At 47.9% G+C, this 17,552-nt stretch overlaps 1 protein-coding gene across 1 annotated transcript in view; it reads right to left on the bottom strand.

Moving 5' to 3' along the window:
- RBM10 (RNA binding motif protein 10) overlaps positions 1 to 17,552 on the bottom strand; it is a 329,240-nt gene that overhangs the window by 296,833 nt on the left and 14,855 nt on the right. The window contains exon 4 of the mRNA XM_069209523.1: positions 14,054 to 14,143. Within this exon, the coding sequence (XP_069065624.1) occupies positions 14,054 to 14,143 (90 nt within the window). The remainder of the gene's footprint in view (positions 1 to 14,053; positions 14,144 to 17,552) is intronic.

Genomic DNA, 17,552 nt, shown 5'->3' with positions numbered 1-17,552 from the left:
TTTTCTGTTGATTCAAATTCTTAAACATGAGCCAAGCAGGTGGTTGCAGTGGATCTTTACCTCCCAACGGTGTTGCTAACTATAAAATCTGAGGACTCCATCAACAACAACAAAATGTGTCATATGCCAAACTATTCCAAAGGAAAAGCAATCATCAACTGCGGCTGGACCGAGTTTGAGATGCTGCAGAAATATGGCAAGACTACGTTCACAAAAGATTGAAACTGATAGGTGAAGAGGATCAAATATTTCATCACTGTAACAACAAGTGCTTCAAGTCGTATACAATGGGAAAAAAAGCCTAGAAAAAAACGGTCACAAAAATAGCAGAAATTGGTGAATCATAAGAAGAATCCGAATCTTCTGAAGGCGCAACAACCAAACCCAATGCCCATCCACCTAGAACAGTGATACTCAAAGTACGGCCCGGGGGCCGCATGCGGCCCTTTTGACCTTTACATGAGGCCCTCAGGGCAGCAGTAGCACTAGACTGCAGTTTACTCGACTCATCAAGGGATACTTTATTTAAGCATTATTGAAGATAAAGAAAGGAAGCAAGGAAGTTGTCCTGCAGAGCTTTAACTGCAGGAACACTTTTATTGTTTCAGGAATCTTGCAGAAAATGTCTACAGCTTTGATAACTGTTCCTAGAAATGCAAAAAGTGTATTTCATTTAGCTGCAGAACTATTTCATCTTAGTACACAAGGTTATAACAGTGCCTGCAGAAGTATTTTTGTAGAACAATAGATTTGAAACAAATTCAGAAACATTCATTCTTACCACCACCTTGATAACAATGCCAATAGTGAACTAAGGCAAGTCAGTTATCTGCACTCTTTGATTGGCCTGATTTGCACATGAACAACTTCATAGTTTATTAAATCAAACACAGGACAAGGGTTTGCACGGCACACATACCGAAGTCATGCATTGTGAGGTCCTCCTACATAGAATAATGAAGAAAAAGAAGGGAACGTGAAATAAAACAATTGTCTAGGATCACACAATTTGGTAAAATGGGGAAGCTGAGATTAATGTCAGGTTTTCTGGTTTCACATTGTGCGATTCAGCCACTAGATCTATATGCTTTGCTGCCCCCTATCCTGACCATAACGCCACAACCCCTCCCCACCCGGAGCCCCACCTCCCTTTGATCACCATGCTGATAGCATCAATGCGGCCCTCGGTTGCACCACAGACCAAACTTTGTGGCCCCTGGGAAAATGTTTGCGAGTACCCATGACCTAGAAGATCAATGGCTACCCCTAATCTACCTCCAACAATTGATTAGGGAGCAGAGAATCTTCAATGTGTTTTCTGTGGTCTAGCTAGAACAAGGTCCAAAGGGATTGACGAAAGAACAAAGTACAGAGTATGCAAGTCTCAAAGGACAAATGCTTTTTTTATCTGCAGCTAGTTTCTTCCAAGATTAAGTTTTTAGCAGAGTCTCGAGGTGAATGTATTTGCAGCAGATTCGTACGCCCGCCGGAACAGTATGCGTGCATACATTCAAAAATATGAATGTACAACGAACTCCCAGCAGCAACTGCCAGCCTTCAGTTAGGTTCAAGTGCTTGCTACGGGTTCACACTCAGTGAGATCAGAGAAATAATGGTCAACATTGATGAAAATGTACCGATCCATAGTAACGAAATTAAGATTTTTTCAGGTGAGGATGTACAATGACAGTTTTGTCGGTTTAACAAAAAGAATGAGGCACTTCTGGTGTTTTGGGCTGATTTCACTTCTGAAGTTCTTGCTGCCAAATTAAAATCAATGGATTTAGTAAAGTCAGCAGGAACGATTTTAAGAAAAGCCCTGAAAGATTTTGGACTCAATGACAAATGGTATGATGCCCCAGAGCTCCGCAAGTGATGGGAGTCAACAAGAATGCCTGATGTTGTCTTAACATGTTTTACATCATTGTTTAATATCAGCAAAGCAAAACTGTTATAAACTAAAGATCTTGAGTTCAGAGCAGAAGCAGACAACATTGATGATGGCTTTGAAGATATAAGCGAAGAAGAGGAAGACAATCCCATAAACCGACAGGCTTATGCTGTGCAAATCTACACTTTTCCAAATCATGTCTTAAGAATTACATCACCGCAAAAAGAAAACTCCGCTACACATGATTACTGCCCACGCAATCTATGACAAGTGCAAAAGTAGAGAGCTAATCACTTCAATGCATGTGATTGGTGTATCAACGAGCTATTATGATATATTATGGAGCAGGAACTTGTTAGAAGCTCATGCTGTAAAATCTTGTGAATCCGACAGCACACCATTTCCATGTCACTTTACCAGGAAAGGATTTATAACTGCTGTTCTTGATGACAGATATCTTCTTTGTCTGGATGTAGGAAGTTGGCTCTGTATGTGCTATTTCAAAGTAAGGAATAGAATGCACAGAGTCCAAGGGTTCCCCTTAGAGGTAAAATAGTGGTAAAAATAGATAATACTAATGCTCTATTTTGTGGTAGTGTGGTCGAGCAGTAGGCTTATCCAAGGAGTAGTGTTAAGCATTTGTTGTACATACACATAGACAATAAATGAGGTACACACACTCAGAGACAAATCCAGCCAATAGGTTTTGTTATAGAAAAATATATTTTCTTAGTTTATTTTAAGAACCACAGGTTCAAATTTAACATGTAATATCTTGTTTGAAAGGTATTGCAGGTAAGTACATTAGGAACTTTGAATCATTTCAATTGCATGTATACTTTTCAAGTTATTCACAAATAGCTATTTCAAAAGTGGACACTTAGTGCAATTTTCACAGTTCCTGGGGGAGGTAAGTTTTTGTTAGTTTTACCAGGTAAGTAAGACACTTACAGGGTTCAGTTCTTGGTCCAAGGTAGCCCACCGTTGGGGGTTCAGAGCAACCCCAAAGTTACCACACCAGCAGCTCAGGGCCGGTCAGGTGCAGAGTTCAAAGTGGTGCCCAAAACGCATAGGCTTCAATGGAGAGAAGGGGGTGCCCCGGTTCCAGTCTGCCAGCAGGTAAGTACCCGCGTCTTCGGAGGGCAGACCAGGGGGGTTTTGTAGGGCACCGGGGGGGGACACAAGCCCACACAGAAATTTCACCCTCAGCAGCGCGGGGGCGGCCGGGTGCAGTGTAGAAACAAGCGTCGGGTTTTCAATGTTAGCCTATGAGAGATCAAGGGATCTCTTTAGCGCTGCAGGCAGGCAAGGGGGGGCTTCCTCGGGGAAACCTCCACTTGGGCAAGGGAGAGGGACTCCTGGGGGTCACTTCTGCAGTGAAAGTCCGGTCCTTCAGGTCCTGGGGGCTGCGGGTGCAGGGTCTTTTCCAGGCGTCGGGACTTAGGTTTCAGAGAGTCGCGGTCAGGGGAAGCCTCGGGATTCCCTCTGCAGGCGGCGCTGTGGGGGCTCAGGGGGGACAGGTTTTGGTACTCACAGTCGTAGAGTAGTCCGGGGGTCCTCCCTGAGGTGTTGGTTCTCCACCAGCCGAGTCGGGGTCGCCGGGTGCAGTGTTGCAAGTCTCACGCTTCTTGCGGGGAGTTGCAGGGTTCTTTAAAGCTGCTTCTTGAAACAAAGTTGCAGTCTTTTTGGAGCAGGTCCGCTGTCCTCTGGAGTTTCTTGTCTTTTTCGAAGCCGGGCAGTCCTCAGAGGATTCAGAGGTCGCTGGTCCCATGGAAGGCGTCGCTGGAGCAGAGTTCTTTGGAAGGCAGGAGACAGGCCGGTGAGTTTCTGGAGCCAAGGCAGTTGTCGTCTTCTGGTCTTCCTCTGCAGGGGTTTTCAGCTAGGCAGTCCTTCTTCTTGTAGGTTGCAGGAATCTAATTTTCTAGGGTTCAGGGTAGCCCTTAAATACTAAATTTAAGGGCGTGTTTAGGTCTGGGGGGTTAGTAGCCAATGGCTACTAGCCCTGAGGGTGGGTACACCCTCTTTGTGCCTCCTCCCAAGGGGAGGGGGTCACATTCCTATCCCTATTGGGGGAATCCTCCTTCTTCAAGATGGAGGATTTCTAAAAGTCAGAGGCACCTCAGCTCAGGACACCTTAGGGGCTGTCCTGACTGGCCAGTGACTCCTCCTTGTTTTTCTCATTATCTCTCCTGGACTTGCCGCCAAAAGTGGGGGCTGGGTCCAGGAGGCGGGCATCTCCACTAGCTGGAGTGCCCTGGGGCATTGTAACAAGAAGCTTGAGCCTTTGAAGCTCACTGCTAGGTGTTACAGTTCCTGCAGGGGGGAGGTGTGAAGCACCTCCACCCAAAGCAGGCTTTGTTTCTGTCCTCAGAGAGCACAAAGGCTCTCACCGCATGAGGTCAGACACTCGTCTCTCAGCAGCAGGCTGGCACAGACCAGTCAGTCCTGCACTGAACAATTGGGTAAAATACAGGGGGTATCTCTAAGATGCCCTCTGTGTGCATTTTTTAATAAATCCAACACTGGCATCAGTGTGGGTTTATTATTCTGAGAAGTTTGATACTAAACTTCCCAGTATTCAGTGTAGCCATTATGGAGCTGTGGAGTTCGTTTTTGACAGACTCCCAGCCCATATACTCTTATGGCTACCCTGCACTTACAATGTCTAAGGTTTTGCTTAGACACTGTAGGGGCATAGTGCTCATGCACATATGCCCTCACCTGTGGTATAGTGCACCCTGCCTTAGGGCTGTAAGGCCTACTAGAGGGGTCACTTACCTATGCCACAGGCAGTGGGAGGTTGGCATGGCACCCTGAGGGGAGTGCCATGTCGACTTAGTCATTTTCTCCCCATCAGCACACACAAGCTGGCAAGCAGAGTGTCTGTGCTGAGTGAGGGGTCCCTAGGGTGGCATAAGACATGCTGCAGCCCTTAGAGACCTTCCCTGGCATCAGGGCCCTTGGTACCAGGGGTACCAGTTACAAGGGACTTACCTAGGTGCCAGGGTTGTGCCAATTGTGGAAACAATGGTACATTTTAGGTGAAAGAACACTGGTGCTGGGGCCTGGTTAGCAGGGTCCCAGCACACTTCTCAGTCAAGTCAGCATCAGTATCAGGCAAAAAGTGGGGGGGAACTGCAACAGGGAGCCATTTCTTTACACTGGAACATCCAGAAAGTTTCAAAGTGGCTGACATAGATCTTCAACTACCTGACGCTGCGGTCCACAAAGCTCATTTAACTCAATTTATCATACTGCTTATTCGGTGCAGACTGAAGGAAGATTAAAAGCCAGTTCCTCCATGTGCTGAAATTCATGCTCTGATCTCACAGTCCCAAAGGAGTTTTGTTTTTTTCCCCCCACCACTAATACCATCTTCAGTCAAAACTACGCACGGTATACACAGCTCTTAAAAGGTTCCAAAATGCGCATGTTAGCTTGAAGACCAGTTTATCCTGCCAATATTCTGCAGTAAAGGTGCTTTCCATATTGTAGCTGACATTATGAACAATCCAGTAGAATTTGATCTGTATCCATTGATCGGCTTTTTCCTCATGACAAAAGTTGTGTTGTGGTGTACAAGAAGGTATTTATCTCAGTGGATGTGGCACAGACCATGCACTTATTGAGGCTGAAATCTATGGAAGCAAAACTGTCCAGTCAGTATTGAGCAGAACCCATTATGATTGGGCTTTTCAAGATATGCTGCTCATATCGGAGGCTATAGAAACATTTTGTTGGAATGCTTTCTGGAACAAGAATGACAAATTGGGTTTTGCATATCTTATCTCAGAAGTGAACAAGGCAGAGGGTGTACTTAATTCTAAAGACACAATGCAGAGCCTGGCATTTTTCAATACACTCAGTTCAAAAACAAAAAACCTGAAAACCAAGATTGTAGAGTTTGCCAAAGAATGTGAAGACCTTTGCAAGTACTGCGGAAAAAATGTTTTACACAGGATAGATCCAGTGAAAAACTTGCTCCTGTGGAGTCACTGATTGCTTGTTTCGCAAATTCAAATGTATAAACTACCCGAGATATGGGTCCTAGTATTTGGAAAGAGTGAAGAAGCTAGAGGTAGGAAAACCATACCTCTACAGAAAAGTCATCCAAAGACATTTTGTGGTGAAAGAGAAAGGAAAGGCTCAATGCTGTGGCTCCAGATATGAAACTGTAACAGACTATTCAGAGATCAATGAAAAGCTCCAAGGGAATTGTTGGCCAGACAGGTACAAGTGAATATGTTGCTCAATTGCAGCTTGTTGAGCATGAAGTCCTTTCTAGTTCAAATGGAATGACAATTTCAAAATTAATGGATCATTGTGAAACTGTTCCTCATCTTGAACTTGTGGAAAAGAGAGGGAAAAGTTTTAATAAACATGTTGACAGCCTTCTTCATTTTAAGCAGGAGCAAGGAAACTCCTTTGAAATGACAACCTGTGCGACCTCATAACTTTATGGTCAAACAATATATGGACAATAAAAAAGCACGTCTACTAGAGGTCCTGGAACATGGATCGAAACTTTACACAGAACTGAAGCAGGCGAGACATTTACTGAAAAAAGAGAGATGGCTGTAGCAAAAGAAAGGGGCGAATTCATCAAGGACATTCTGTCATACGATCTTCCAACAAACGCATCATTTGATGGAGACGCTGCAACCAAACCAGTGAAGAACAAACTCCAGCAAGAGCTCAAAAAAGAAAAAAAAAAAAAAAAAAAACATTTCAATTTGGAAAGGTGTCCTCATTGAAAATTGCTGATGCTGTGAACTGTATGTCCCAGTTGCAAATGGTCAAGATTTCATACATGCAAATCTTTGGAGAGGTCGTTCAGACTGTTCAACAGATATCAAAGTCAGTGAGCACCTTGTAAGAACTGCACATCGTCTTTGACAGTTATCTTGAACTGTCTAGTCAAAGAATGTGAGAGAATCAGACGAACGTCTACAAGTGGAACAACTGACCTTGTCTGCATCAAAAATCCGACACCTATATCTGTACAACTTGATAACTTCTGATCATCAACACTGAACAGGATGAACTTCGAGATGTTAACTCACCAAAACATTGCTGATGCTTCAGTGAACACTGAATTTTCAATTACTGCAAATGGAATGATTGTCAATGAGGAGTTGCTGTCTGCAGAGATATTCAACAGGTACAGAACATATTGTTCAGGAACTTAACAGCTAAAAGGAGGAAGCCGAACTTTGTGTTGTGCCACATCATGAGTGGGCTGTTCAAAATGGTTCCAAATCGAGGTAACAGGTGGGAAAAGACAGTTAGGCCCTCATTACAACCCTGGCGGTCGGCGGAGAACTGGCGGTAATACCATGCAAAACCGCCACTTCACCACTCTGACCACCAGGGTGGTAAAGACCACTGGGCTGGGGAATTCGGTCTCCAGCCTGGCGGCTGTCACTACACCACCGGCGGTATCACGACCCCGCATACCACCATGGAATTCGTGGGGTTCTGTACTGCCACGCAATCCATGGCGGTAGGCACTATCAGTGCCAGGGAATATGTTCCCTGGCACTAATAGGGGTGTCCCCCACCCCCTCCCCAGAGTCCTCCCCCCAAACACATGACCCCCGTACCACCCCCCCCCCCCCCCAAAGTTGGTAGGACCCTCTCCCACACCCCCCTCAACATTGACACAGACATACAACACCCCCGCATGCATCCACACACTCACACACCCCCTTTACACACTCACACGCACTCCCCCATGCACGCACACAACACACAACGCCCCCCCTCCCCTAACGGACAATCACCTTACCTGGTCCGGTGACGTTCGGGAGGGAACGGGATCCATGGGGGGTGCTCCGCCGCCAGCTCCCCGTCACCAGAACACCGCCACAAAGAATCATGGGTTGTGATTCGGTGGGCGGTGTTCTGGTGACGTGGAGCAGCCTCCACTTCACTGCCAACCACCAGAATGGCTGCTGGCGGCTCTCCGTCCGGAAAAGGGCAGCCAGCAGTCATGATACGCTGTGCGGAAAACCGACTGCACTGGCGGTCTTCCGCAGGGCGGTACCTCAGGGGTCTTAAAAAAAAGACTGCCGAGGATTAAATGAGGCCCTTAATCCCGATTCATATTCTGTACAACAAACTTAACCCAGGGTTGCACAGTGTTCTTATCAAGGTACATATTCTTAGGGGTGAGAACACAGAGTAAAACTGGAACAAAGCTTAGAGCTTTAAATGCTGAACCAGTGAAGTTTCCAAAAAGGATTTGCTGAGTGTAAGGAAATGCCTCCTTGGCATGGTTACCCCCTGATTTTTTGCCTTTTGCTGATGCCAAGTTATGATTTAAAGTGTGCTGGGACCCTCCTAACTAGGCCCCAGCACCAGTGTTCTTTCCCGAACCTGTACCTTTGTTTCCACAATTTGCACACCCTGGCACCCAGGTAAGTCCCTTGTAACTGGTACCCCTAGTACCAAGGGCCCTGATGCCAGGGAAGGTCTCTAAGGGCAGCAGCATGTCTTATGCCACCCTGGGGACCCCTCACTCAGCACAGACACACTGCTTGCCAGCTTGTGTGTGCTGGTGGGGAGAAAACCACTAAGTCGACATGGCACTCCCCTCAGGGTGCCATGCCAACCTCTCACTGCCTGTGGCATAGATAAGTCACCCCTCTAGCAGGCCTCACAGCCCTAAGGCAGGGTGCACTATACTACAGGTGAGGGCATAGGTAAATTTTATTGTAACATACACCCCAGAGGGCACCTTAGAGGTGCCCCCTGAAACCTTAACCGACTATCCGTGTAGGCTGACTAGTTCTAGCAGCCTGCCACACACCAGACATGTTGCTGGCCACATGGGGAAGAGTGCCTTTGTCACTCTGTGGCTAGTAACAAAGCCTGTACTGGGTGGAGGTGCTTCTCACCTCCCCCTGCAGGAACTGTAACACCTGGCGGTGAGCCTCAAAGGCTCACCCCCCCTTTGTTACAGCACCCCAGGGTACTCCAGCTAGTGGAGTTGCCCGCCCCCCTCCGGCCACGGCCCCACTTTTGGCAGCAAGGCCGGAGGAGATAATGAGAAAAACAAGGAGTCGTCACTGGCCAGTCAGGACAGCCCCTAAGGTGTCCTGAGCTGAGGTGACGGACTTTTAGAAATCCTCCATCTTGCAGATGGAGGATTCCCCCAATAGGGATAGGAATGTGCCCCCCTCCCCTCAGGGAGGAGGCACAAAGAGGGTGTATCCACACTCAGGGCTAGTAGCCATTAGCTACTAACCCCCCCAGACCTAAACACACCCCTAAATCGAGTATTTAGGGGCTCCCAGAACACAGCAAGATAGATTCCTGCAACCTAAGACGAAGAAGGACTGCTGAGCTGAAAAACCTGCAGAGAAGACGGAGACACCAACTGCTTTGGCCCCAGCTCTACCGGCCTGTCTCTCCACTTCTAAAGACACTGCTCCAGCGATGCGTTCCACAGGGTCCAGCAACCTCTGAATCCTCAGAGGACTACCCTGCATCTAGAAGGACCAAGAACTCTCGAGGACAGCAGCTCCGCTCCACAAAGACTGCAACTTTGCAACAAACAAGCAGCATTGAAACAACACACGTTTCCTGCCGGAAGCGTGAGACTTTGCACTCTGCATTCGACGCCCCCGGCTCGACTTGTGAAGAACAAACACCACAGGGAGGACTCCCCGGCGACTACGAGACCGTGAGTAGCCAGAGTTGACCCCCCTGAGCCCCCACAGCGACGCCTGCAGAGGGAACCCAGAGGCTCCCCCTGACCGTGACTGCCTGCTTCAAAGACCCGACGCCTGGTAAAGACACTGCACCCGCAGCCCCCAGGACTTCAAGGATCCGACCTCCAGTGCAGGAGCGACCCCCAGGTGGCCCTCTCCCTTGCCCAGGTGGTGGCTACCCCGAGGACACCCCCCCCCTTGCCTGCATCGCTGAAGAGACCCCTTGGTCTCCCATTGAATGCTATTGCGAATCCGACGCCTGTTGGCACACTGCACCCGGCTGCCATTTTTTAAAATGTCGTCCAGAAGAATTTGTTCTGGAACAGAAATGTCTGCCCAAGTTAAATTACTTCTCTAATGATCCAAAAATCTAAAAGTAAAATATCTGGACAACAATTTTTTTTTATTTATTTTACATTTCAGTTTACCTAACCTCCGTTCAATTAAAATACAGTTTGCAGGCTCCATTCTGAATCCATTCACCAACACAGGAAACTATGCTACTGGAGCAGCATTTATGCAGCTGGGGAAGCCAGAGACTCAGGAACCATAATCCAGAGTGACCAACACAAGGCACTTCTATGGAGCAATATTGATGCAAAAAAACTCTATTCAAGATTCAAAATAACAGAGAAGCGCTGAGTCCTTGGGTGAAAGCCTTGTGCCCATAACTCAACTTCAGAGAAAAGTGTCCCTATAAGAATGTTCAACTCGCTCATATTAAGACTTCACTACTAAACAGTTACACAGGTTCTGGATCTGTGTTACAAAGATGTGTTAATTACCTTCATACTATGCCATCAGTAACGAGTACATCACACGAAACGCACTTGAGTCAAGCAAGATGCCAAGGCAAAAATGGAGGCCTGTGTCTCACTTGAAAACAGGCCATAGTGTTGAACGTCGGGGACATCTCACCAGAGTGATGGCATTGGCAAAAGGCATGCCTCAGAGAGCACCAAATGAGTCTGCTGCACAAGTGTGCAGCAACATCCCTTTAAGACCACTACAAGCAAATTGTAGGGAGCTTGTAAATGAGGCATGAAAGGGATGACTCAAACTTATTCACCTCTCGAACATCCAAGAAAATCTGGCGAGAGCATAACTTTATGAAGGTATAAGGCTTTCCCTTCTATATGAAGATGTTTCTTAGCTGTAGGTCTCTCTCTTTCTTTGATGCCATATATAGGAAGTTGGCTCTGTATGCACTATTTCAAAGTAAGGAATAGTATGCACAGAGTCCAAGGGTTCCCCTTAGAGGTAAGATAGTGGCAAAAAGAGAATACCAATGCTCTATTTTGTGGTAGTATGGTCGAGCAGTAAGCTTATCAAAGGAGTAGTGTTAAGCATTTGTTGTACATACACAAGCAATAAATGAGGAACACACACTCAAAGACAATTCCAGGCCAATAGGTTTTTGTATAGAAAAATATATTTTCTTAGTTTATTTTAAGAACCACAGGTTCAAATTTTACATGTAATACTTCAAATGAAAGGCATTGCAGGTAAGTACTTTAGGAACTTTGAATAATCACAATAGCATATATACTTTTCAAATAAATCACATATAGCTATTTTAAAACTAGACAGTGCAATTTTCAACAGTTCCTGGGGGAGGTAAGTATTTGTTAGTTTTTGCATGTAAGTAAACCACCTACGGGGTTCAAGTTTGGGTCCAAAGTAGCCCACCGTTGGGGGTTCAGAGCAACCCCAAAGTTAACACACCAGCGACTCAGGGCCGGTCAGGTGCAGAGGTCAAAGAGGTGCCCAAAACGCATAGGCTTCAATGGAGAAGGGGGTGCCCCGGTTCCAGTCTGCCAGCAGGTAAGTACCCGCGTCTTCGGAGGGCAGACCAGGGGGGTTTTGTAGGGCACTGTGGGGGACACAAGTCCACACAGAAAGTACACCCTCAGCAGCACGGGGGCGGCCGGGTGCAGTGTGTTTTCAATAGGTTTCAATGGCAGACCAAGGGATCTCTTCAGCGATGCAGGCAGGCAAGGGGGGGGGCTCCTCGGGGTAGCCACCACCTGGGCAAGGGAGAGGGCATCCTGGGGGTCACTCCTGCACTGGAGTTCGGATCCCTTAGGTCCTGGGGGCTGCGGGTGCAGAGTCTTTACCAGGCGTCAGGATCTGAGGAGCAGGCAGTCGCGGTCAGGGGGGAGCCTTGGGATTCCCTCTGCAGGCGTCGCTGTGGGGGCTCAGGGGTGTTTCAACTCTGGCTACTCACGGTCTCGCAGTCGCCGGGGAGTCCTCCCTGAAGTGATTGTTCTCCACAAGTCGAGCCGGGGGCGTCGGGTGCAGAGTAGCAAGTCTCACGCTTCCGGCGGGAAACGCAAGTTGTTTTAAAGTTGCTCCTTTGTTACAAAGTTGCAGTCTTGGGTGAACAGAGCTGCTGTCCTCTGGAGTTCTTGGTCCTTCTAGAGCAGGGCAGTCCTCTGAGGATTCAGAGGTCGCTGGTCCCTGGGGAAAGCGTCGCTAGAGCAGTGTCTTTAGAAGTGGGGAGACAGGCCTGTAGAGCTGGGGCCAAAGCAGTTGGTGTCTCCGTCTTCTCTGCAGGGTTTTTCAGCTTAGCAGTCCTCTTCTTCTTAGGTTGCAGGAATCTGAGTTCCTAGGTTCTGGGGAGCCCCTAAATACTGAATTTAGGGGTGTGTTTAGGTCTGGGAGGGCAGTAGCCAATGGCTACTAGCCCTGAGGGTGGCTACACCCTCTTTGTGCCTCCTCCCAAGGAGAGGGGGTCACATTCATATCCCTATTGGGGGAATCCTCCATCTGCAAGATGGAGGATTTCTAAAAGTCAGAGTCACCTCAGCTCAGGTTGCCTTAGGGGCTGTCCTGACTGGCCAGTGACGACTCCTTGTTTTTCTCATTATCTCCTCCGGCCTTGCCGCCAAAAGTGGGGCCGTGGCCGGAGGGGGGCGGGCAACTCCACCGGCTGGAATGCCCTGGGGTGCTGTAACAAAGGGGGTGAGCCTTTGAGGCTCACCGCCAGGTGTTACAGTTCCTGCAAGGGGGAGGTGATAAGCATCTCCACCCAGTACAGGCTTTGTTACTAGCAACAGAGTGACAAAGGCACTCTCCCCATGTGGCCAGCAACATGTCTTGAGTGTGGCAGGCTGCTAAAACCAGTCAGCCTACACGGGTGGGAGCACCTCTAAGGTGCCCTCTTGGGTGTATGTTACAATAAAATGTACACTGGCATCAGTGTGCATTTATTGTGCTGAGAAGTTTGATACCAAACTTCACAGTTTTCAGTGTAGCCATTATGGTGCTGTGGAGTTCGTGCATGACAGACTCCCAGACCATATACTCTTATGGCTACCCTGCACTTACAATGTCTAAGGTTTTGCTTAGACACTGTAGGGGCACAGTGCTCATGCACTGGAGCCCTCACCTATGGTATAGTGCACCCTGCCTTAGGGCTGTAAGGCCTGCTAGAGGGGTGACTTATCTATACTGCATAGGCAGTGTGAGGTTGGCATGGCACCCTGAGGGGAGTGCCATGTCGACTTACTTGTTTTGTCCTCACCAGCACACACAAGCTGGCAAGCAGTATGTCTGTGCTGAGTGAGGGGTCTCTAGGGTGGCATAAGACATGCTGCAGCCCTTAGAGACCTTCCCTGGCATCAGGGCCCTTGGTACCAGGGGTACCAGTTACAAGTGACTTACCTGGATGCCAGAGTGTGCCAATTGTGGAAACAAAAGTACAGGTTAGGGAAAGAACACTGGGCTGGGGCCTGGTTAGAAGGCCTCAGCACACTTTCAAATCAAAACTTAGCATCAGCAAAGGCAAAAAGTCAGGGGGTAACCATGCCAAGGAGGCATGTCCTTACACCATAATACTGTGTCCAACACTGGAAGTGGTTTCCACCAATCTATATGTGTTGTTCAGGTAACAAACATGCACTCCTTTCATTCCACACTACAACAGTCTTTAAAGACCAACTTTTAGATACTTATCTATCATCTGTATCTTTGTGATCAAAGGAAATATTCCTGGAGGGGAGGAGCCCAACTTCTCTGCACAAAGCAGTGCAAGTAAAAAGGTGAAAACTAAAGAGAGGCTACAAAAAAGTTGGTTTGAATGCTGTAAGTAATGTTTTGCTCCCGTTTAGCAGATCACAGGGGAAAATGTTGATAAGATACTTAGGAAATGACTCTTCTAAAGCCTCAACTTCAGTGCCCAGGTCTAACATCCTCAAATAGATTATTTGGTTTCAGAGAGGCTCAATGTGGCAGTAAATAATATAGCAACACCAAATGAACAATACAACTCCGCACCATAACCAGACGCACACTGGACGAACTCAAGCAGTTGTACTGAACAGCAGTAAACAGCAATTCTGCAGACTGGAGGAAAAGTTGATTCCACAATCTGAATTAGATCTCACACCTCGCACAGTGGGGGAATGTGTGGAATGTAAACTGCCATGGGGCAGAGATTGTTTACCATCGATCAGGCTCTCTGCGCCTAGGTCTCTCTGCACTATTGAAGATGGACCTCCGACCGTCCCTCTCAGGGCTGCTTGGCATGGCATACCTAGGGATGAGAGAGGAAGTTAAATCTAGATGTCCGTCCTTCTGAGATTGTGCTGCAGACTAGGAATATCCTTCTAAGGAAAGAATTACGACAAATGTAAAGAGTAGTTTTTCATTCAAAACACGTAAGTGAGAGATTTTGTAATCACTCAAGAAAAAAAAGTCACAAAAATTTAAAAGCATACATTTACTCCATCTAAAAACATACATATATGTACACACATATATACACTCTGCAGCAGAACTATTAATGAGAAAGGTGCCCCAGTCATAAATTGCAGTACTATCCCACCCTTCAAGTTTTAGGGCTTGTGTAGCTGTTTGCTGCTTAAAAACCTCTTATGCAGAATACCAATACTTACAATCAGCTTTGGGTTAGCCAACTGGTTCACTGTCTTGACAACCTCTTTTGCTGGCTTCTTATACAACAGCCCCCCCCGCCTTCTTGTGTTTGCACCCACCACAGACCCCCTAGTTTCTTTATCATTTTGCGTGGCTGCCTTTTATGCTTCCACTGCTCACATTCAAGGAACTACTTTTTGTGTTTTTCTTTCAGCACCCTGTAGGAAAGTGCCCCTTTTGGCATGGTTAAACTCCCCCCGAACCCCCCCCCCCCTCACATATTTTGCCCAATATGGATGCTGACTTGCCAGAGTGTGCTGGGATCCTGCTAACCAGGCACCAGCACCAGTGTTCTTTCCCTCAACTGTACCATTGTTCCCACAATTGGCACACCCCTGGCACACAGCTAAGTCTCTTGAAAAGGTTACAGTGGTACCAAGGGCTCTATGACCAGGGAGGTTCCCTAAGGGCTGCACCATGTATTGTGCCACCCTAAGGGACCCCTCAATAAGCACATGTCCACTGCCATTGCAGATTGTGTGTGCTGGTGGGAAGAAAATGTCGACATGGCATCTCTCTCAGGGTGTCATGTCCACCAACCACTGCCTGTGACATAGGTACGTCACCCCTCTAGCAGGCCTTACAGCCTTAGGGCAGGGAGCACTACACCACGGTTGAGGGCATGGCTGCATGAGCAATATGCCGCCGGCTTAAGGGTGGACTTGGACGCTAAGTACAGTGTGGCCATATTAAGTACATGAGCTGGGGGGTTGTCATTACGAACTCCACAGCTCCATGGTGGCTTCACTGAAGGCTGGGAAGTTTGTTGTCAGGCTGCTCAGCACAATAAACTCACACAGATGCCAGTGTTGGGCTTACTGTAAAATGCACACAGAGGGCATCTTAGAAATGCACCCCTGTGCCCTAACCAACCCATTATTGTTAGGCTGACCAGTCTGTGCCAGCCTGCCACTATGGGGTGAGGGCCTTTATGCTCTCTGGGGTCAGAAACAAAACCTGCTCAGGGTGTAGGTGCTTCACACGTCCCCCCTGCAGGAACCATAACACTTGGTGGTGAGCCTCAAAGGCTCAGTCCTCCTGTTACAGTGCCCCAGGGCACTTCAGCTAGTGGAGATGCCTGCCCCCTGGATGAAGTCCCAATTTTGGCAGCAGGTCCAGCAAGAAAATTAGGTAAAACAGGGAGAGGGAGAAGTGACCACCCCAGCTAGGACCACCCCTAAAGTGTCCAGAGCTGAAGTGACTCCCTCCCTGCAGAATCCTCCATTTTAGTTTGGAGAGCAGGGACCAATGGGTTAAGAATGTACCCCCCCCCCCCCCCAAAAAAAAAAGGAAGAGGGCATAGGAAGGGCGTAGTCACCTTCAGGGACAGTGGCCATTAGCTACTGCACTTTGACCACTGTAACGACCCTAAACCTAGGTTATAAGGGTACACCTGAACCTAGCTCACCAGTTTCTCTGGCAACCTCAAGAAGAAAAGAAGAAAGGACTGCTTAGCCGACGCGAGCAGGGAAGACTCCAGACACCGTCTGACTTGCCCCTAGCCCTACAGGCCTGTATGCAGCTTCAGAAGCCCTGCTACATGTATTGTACTGTGTTATGGGGTGTCAAATGTATTAACAGGTGGCTAGGCCTTGCTACGCCTAGATTTATTACCCGCCACTGGGGAAGCTGTGCAAGACTGAGTTCATTTGAAATACATTTTACTCTACAGCACCGAAAAGATGATGCACCATGTGACTGGCTTGCCTGTTAGCATATCCATCAAAAATACCTGTGTGCTACTGTAGGAAGTTGGCTCTGTATGTGCTATTTCAAAGTAAGGAATAGCATGCACAGAGTCCAAGGGTTCCCCTTAGAGGTAAAATAGTGGTAAAAAGAGATAATACTAATGCTCTATTTTGTGGTAGTGTGGTCGAACAGTAGGCTTATCCAAGGAGTAGTGTTAAGCATTTGTTGTACATACACATAGACAATAAATGAGGTACACACACTCAGAGACAAATCCAGCCAATAGGTTTTGTTATAGAAAAATATCTTTTCTTAGTTTATTTTAAGAACCACAGGTTCAAATTTAACATGTAATATCTTGTTTGAAAGGTATTGCAGGTAAGTACATTAGGAACTTTGAATCATTTCAATTGCATGTATACTTTTCAAGTTATTCACAAATAGCTATTTCAAAAGTGGACACTTAGTGCAATTTTCACAGTTCCTGGGGGAGGTAAGTTTTTGTTAGTTTTACCAGGTAAGTAAGACACTTACAGGGTTCAGTTCTTGGTCCAAGGTAGCCCACCGTTGGGGGTTCAGAGCAACCCCAAAGTCACCACACCAGCAGCTCAGGGCCGGTCAGGTGCAGAGTTCAAAGTGGTGCCCAAAACGCATAGGCTAGAATGGAGAGAAGGGGGTGCCCCGGTTCCGGTCTGCTTGCAGGTAAGCACCCGCGTCATCGGAGGGCAGACCAGGGGGGTTTTGTAGGGCACCGGGGGGGACACAAGCCCACACAGAAATTTCACCCTCAGCAGCGCGGGGGCGGCCAGGTGCAGTGTAGAAACAAGCGATGGGTTTTCAATGTTAGTCTATGAGAGATCAAGGGATCTCTTTAGCGCTGCAGGCAGGCAAGGGGGGGGCTTCCTCGGGGAAACCTCCACTTGGGCAAGGGAGAGGGACTCCTGGGGGTCACTTCTGCAGTGAAAGTCCGGTCCTTCAGGTCCTGGGGGCTGCGGGTGCAGGGTCTTTTCCAGGCGTCGGGACTTAGGTTTCAGAGAGTCGCGGTCAGGGGAAGCCTCGGGATTCCCTCTGCAGGCGGCGCTGTGGGGGCTCAGGGGGGACAGGTTTTGGTACTCACAGTCATAGAGTAGTCCGGGGGTCCTCCCTGAGGTGTTGGTTCTCCACCAGCCGAGTCGGGGTCGCCGGGTGCAGTGTTGCAAGTCTCACGCTTCTTGCGGGGAGTTGCAGGGTTCTTTAAAGCTGCTTCTTGAAACAAAGTTGCAGTCTTTTTGGAGCAGGTCCGCTGTCCTCGGGAGTTTCTCGTCGTCGTTGAAGCAGGG

This window comes from Pleurodeles waltl, chromosome 10 (genome assembly GCF_031143425.1).
Source record: "Pleurodeles waltl isolate 20211129_DDA chromosome 10, aPleWal1.hap1.20221129, whole genome shotgun sequence".
NCBI classification, from domain to species: domain Eukaryota; kingdom Metazoa; phylum Chordata; class Amphibia; order Caudata; family Salamandridae; genus Pleurodeles; species Pleurodeles waltl.
Note: the sequence above shows the minus strand (reverse complement) of the source record. Positions and strands in the feature narration are given on the sequence as shown.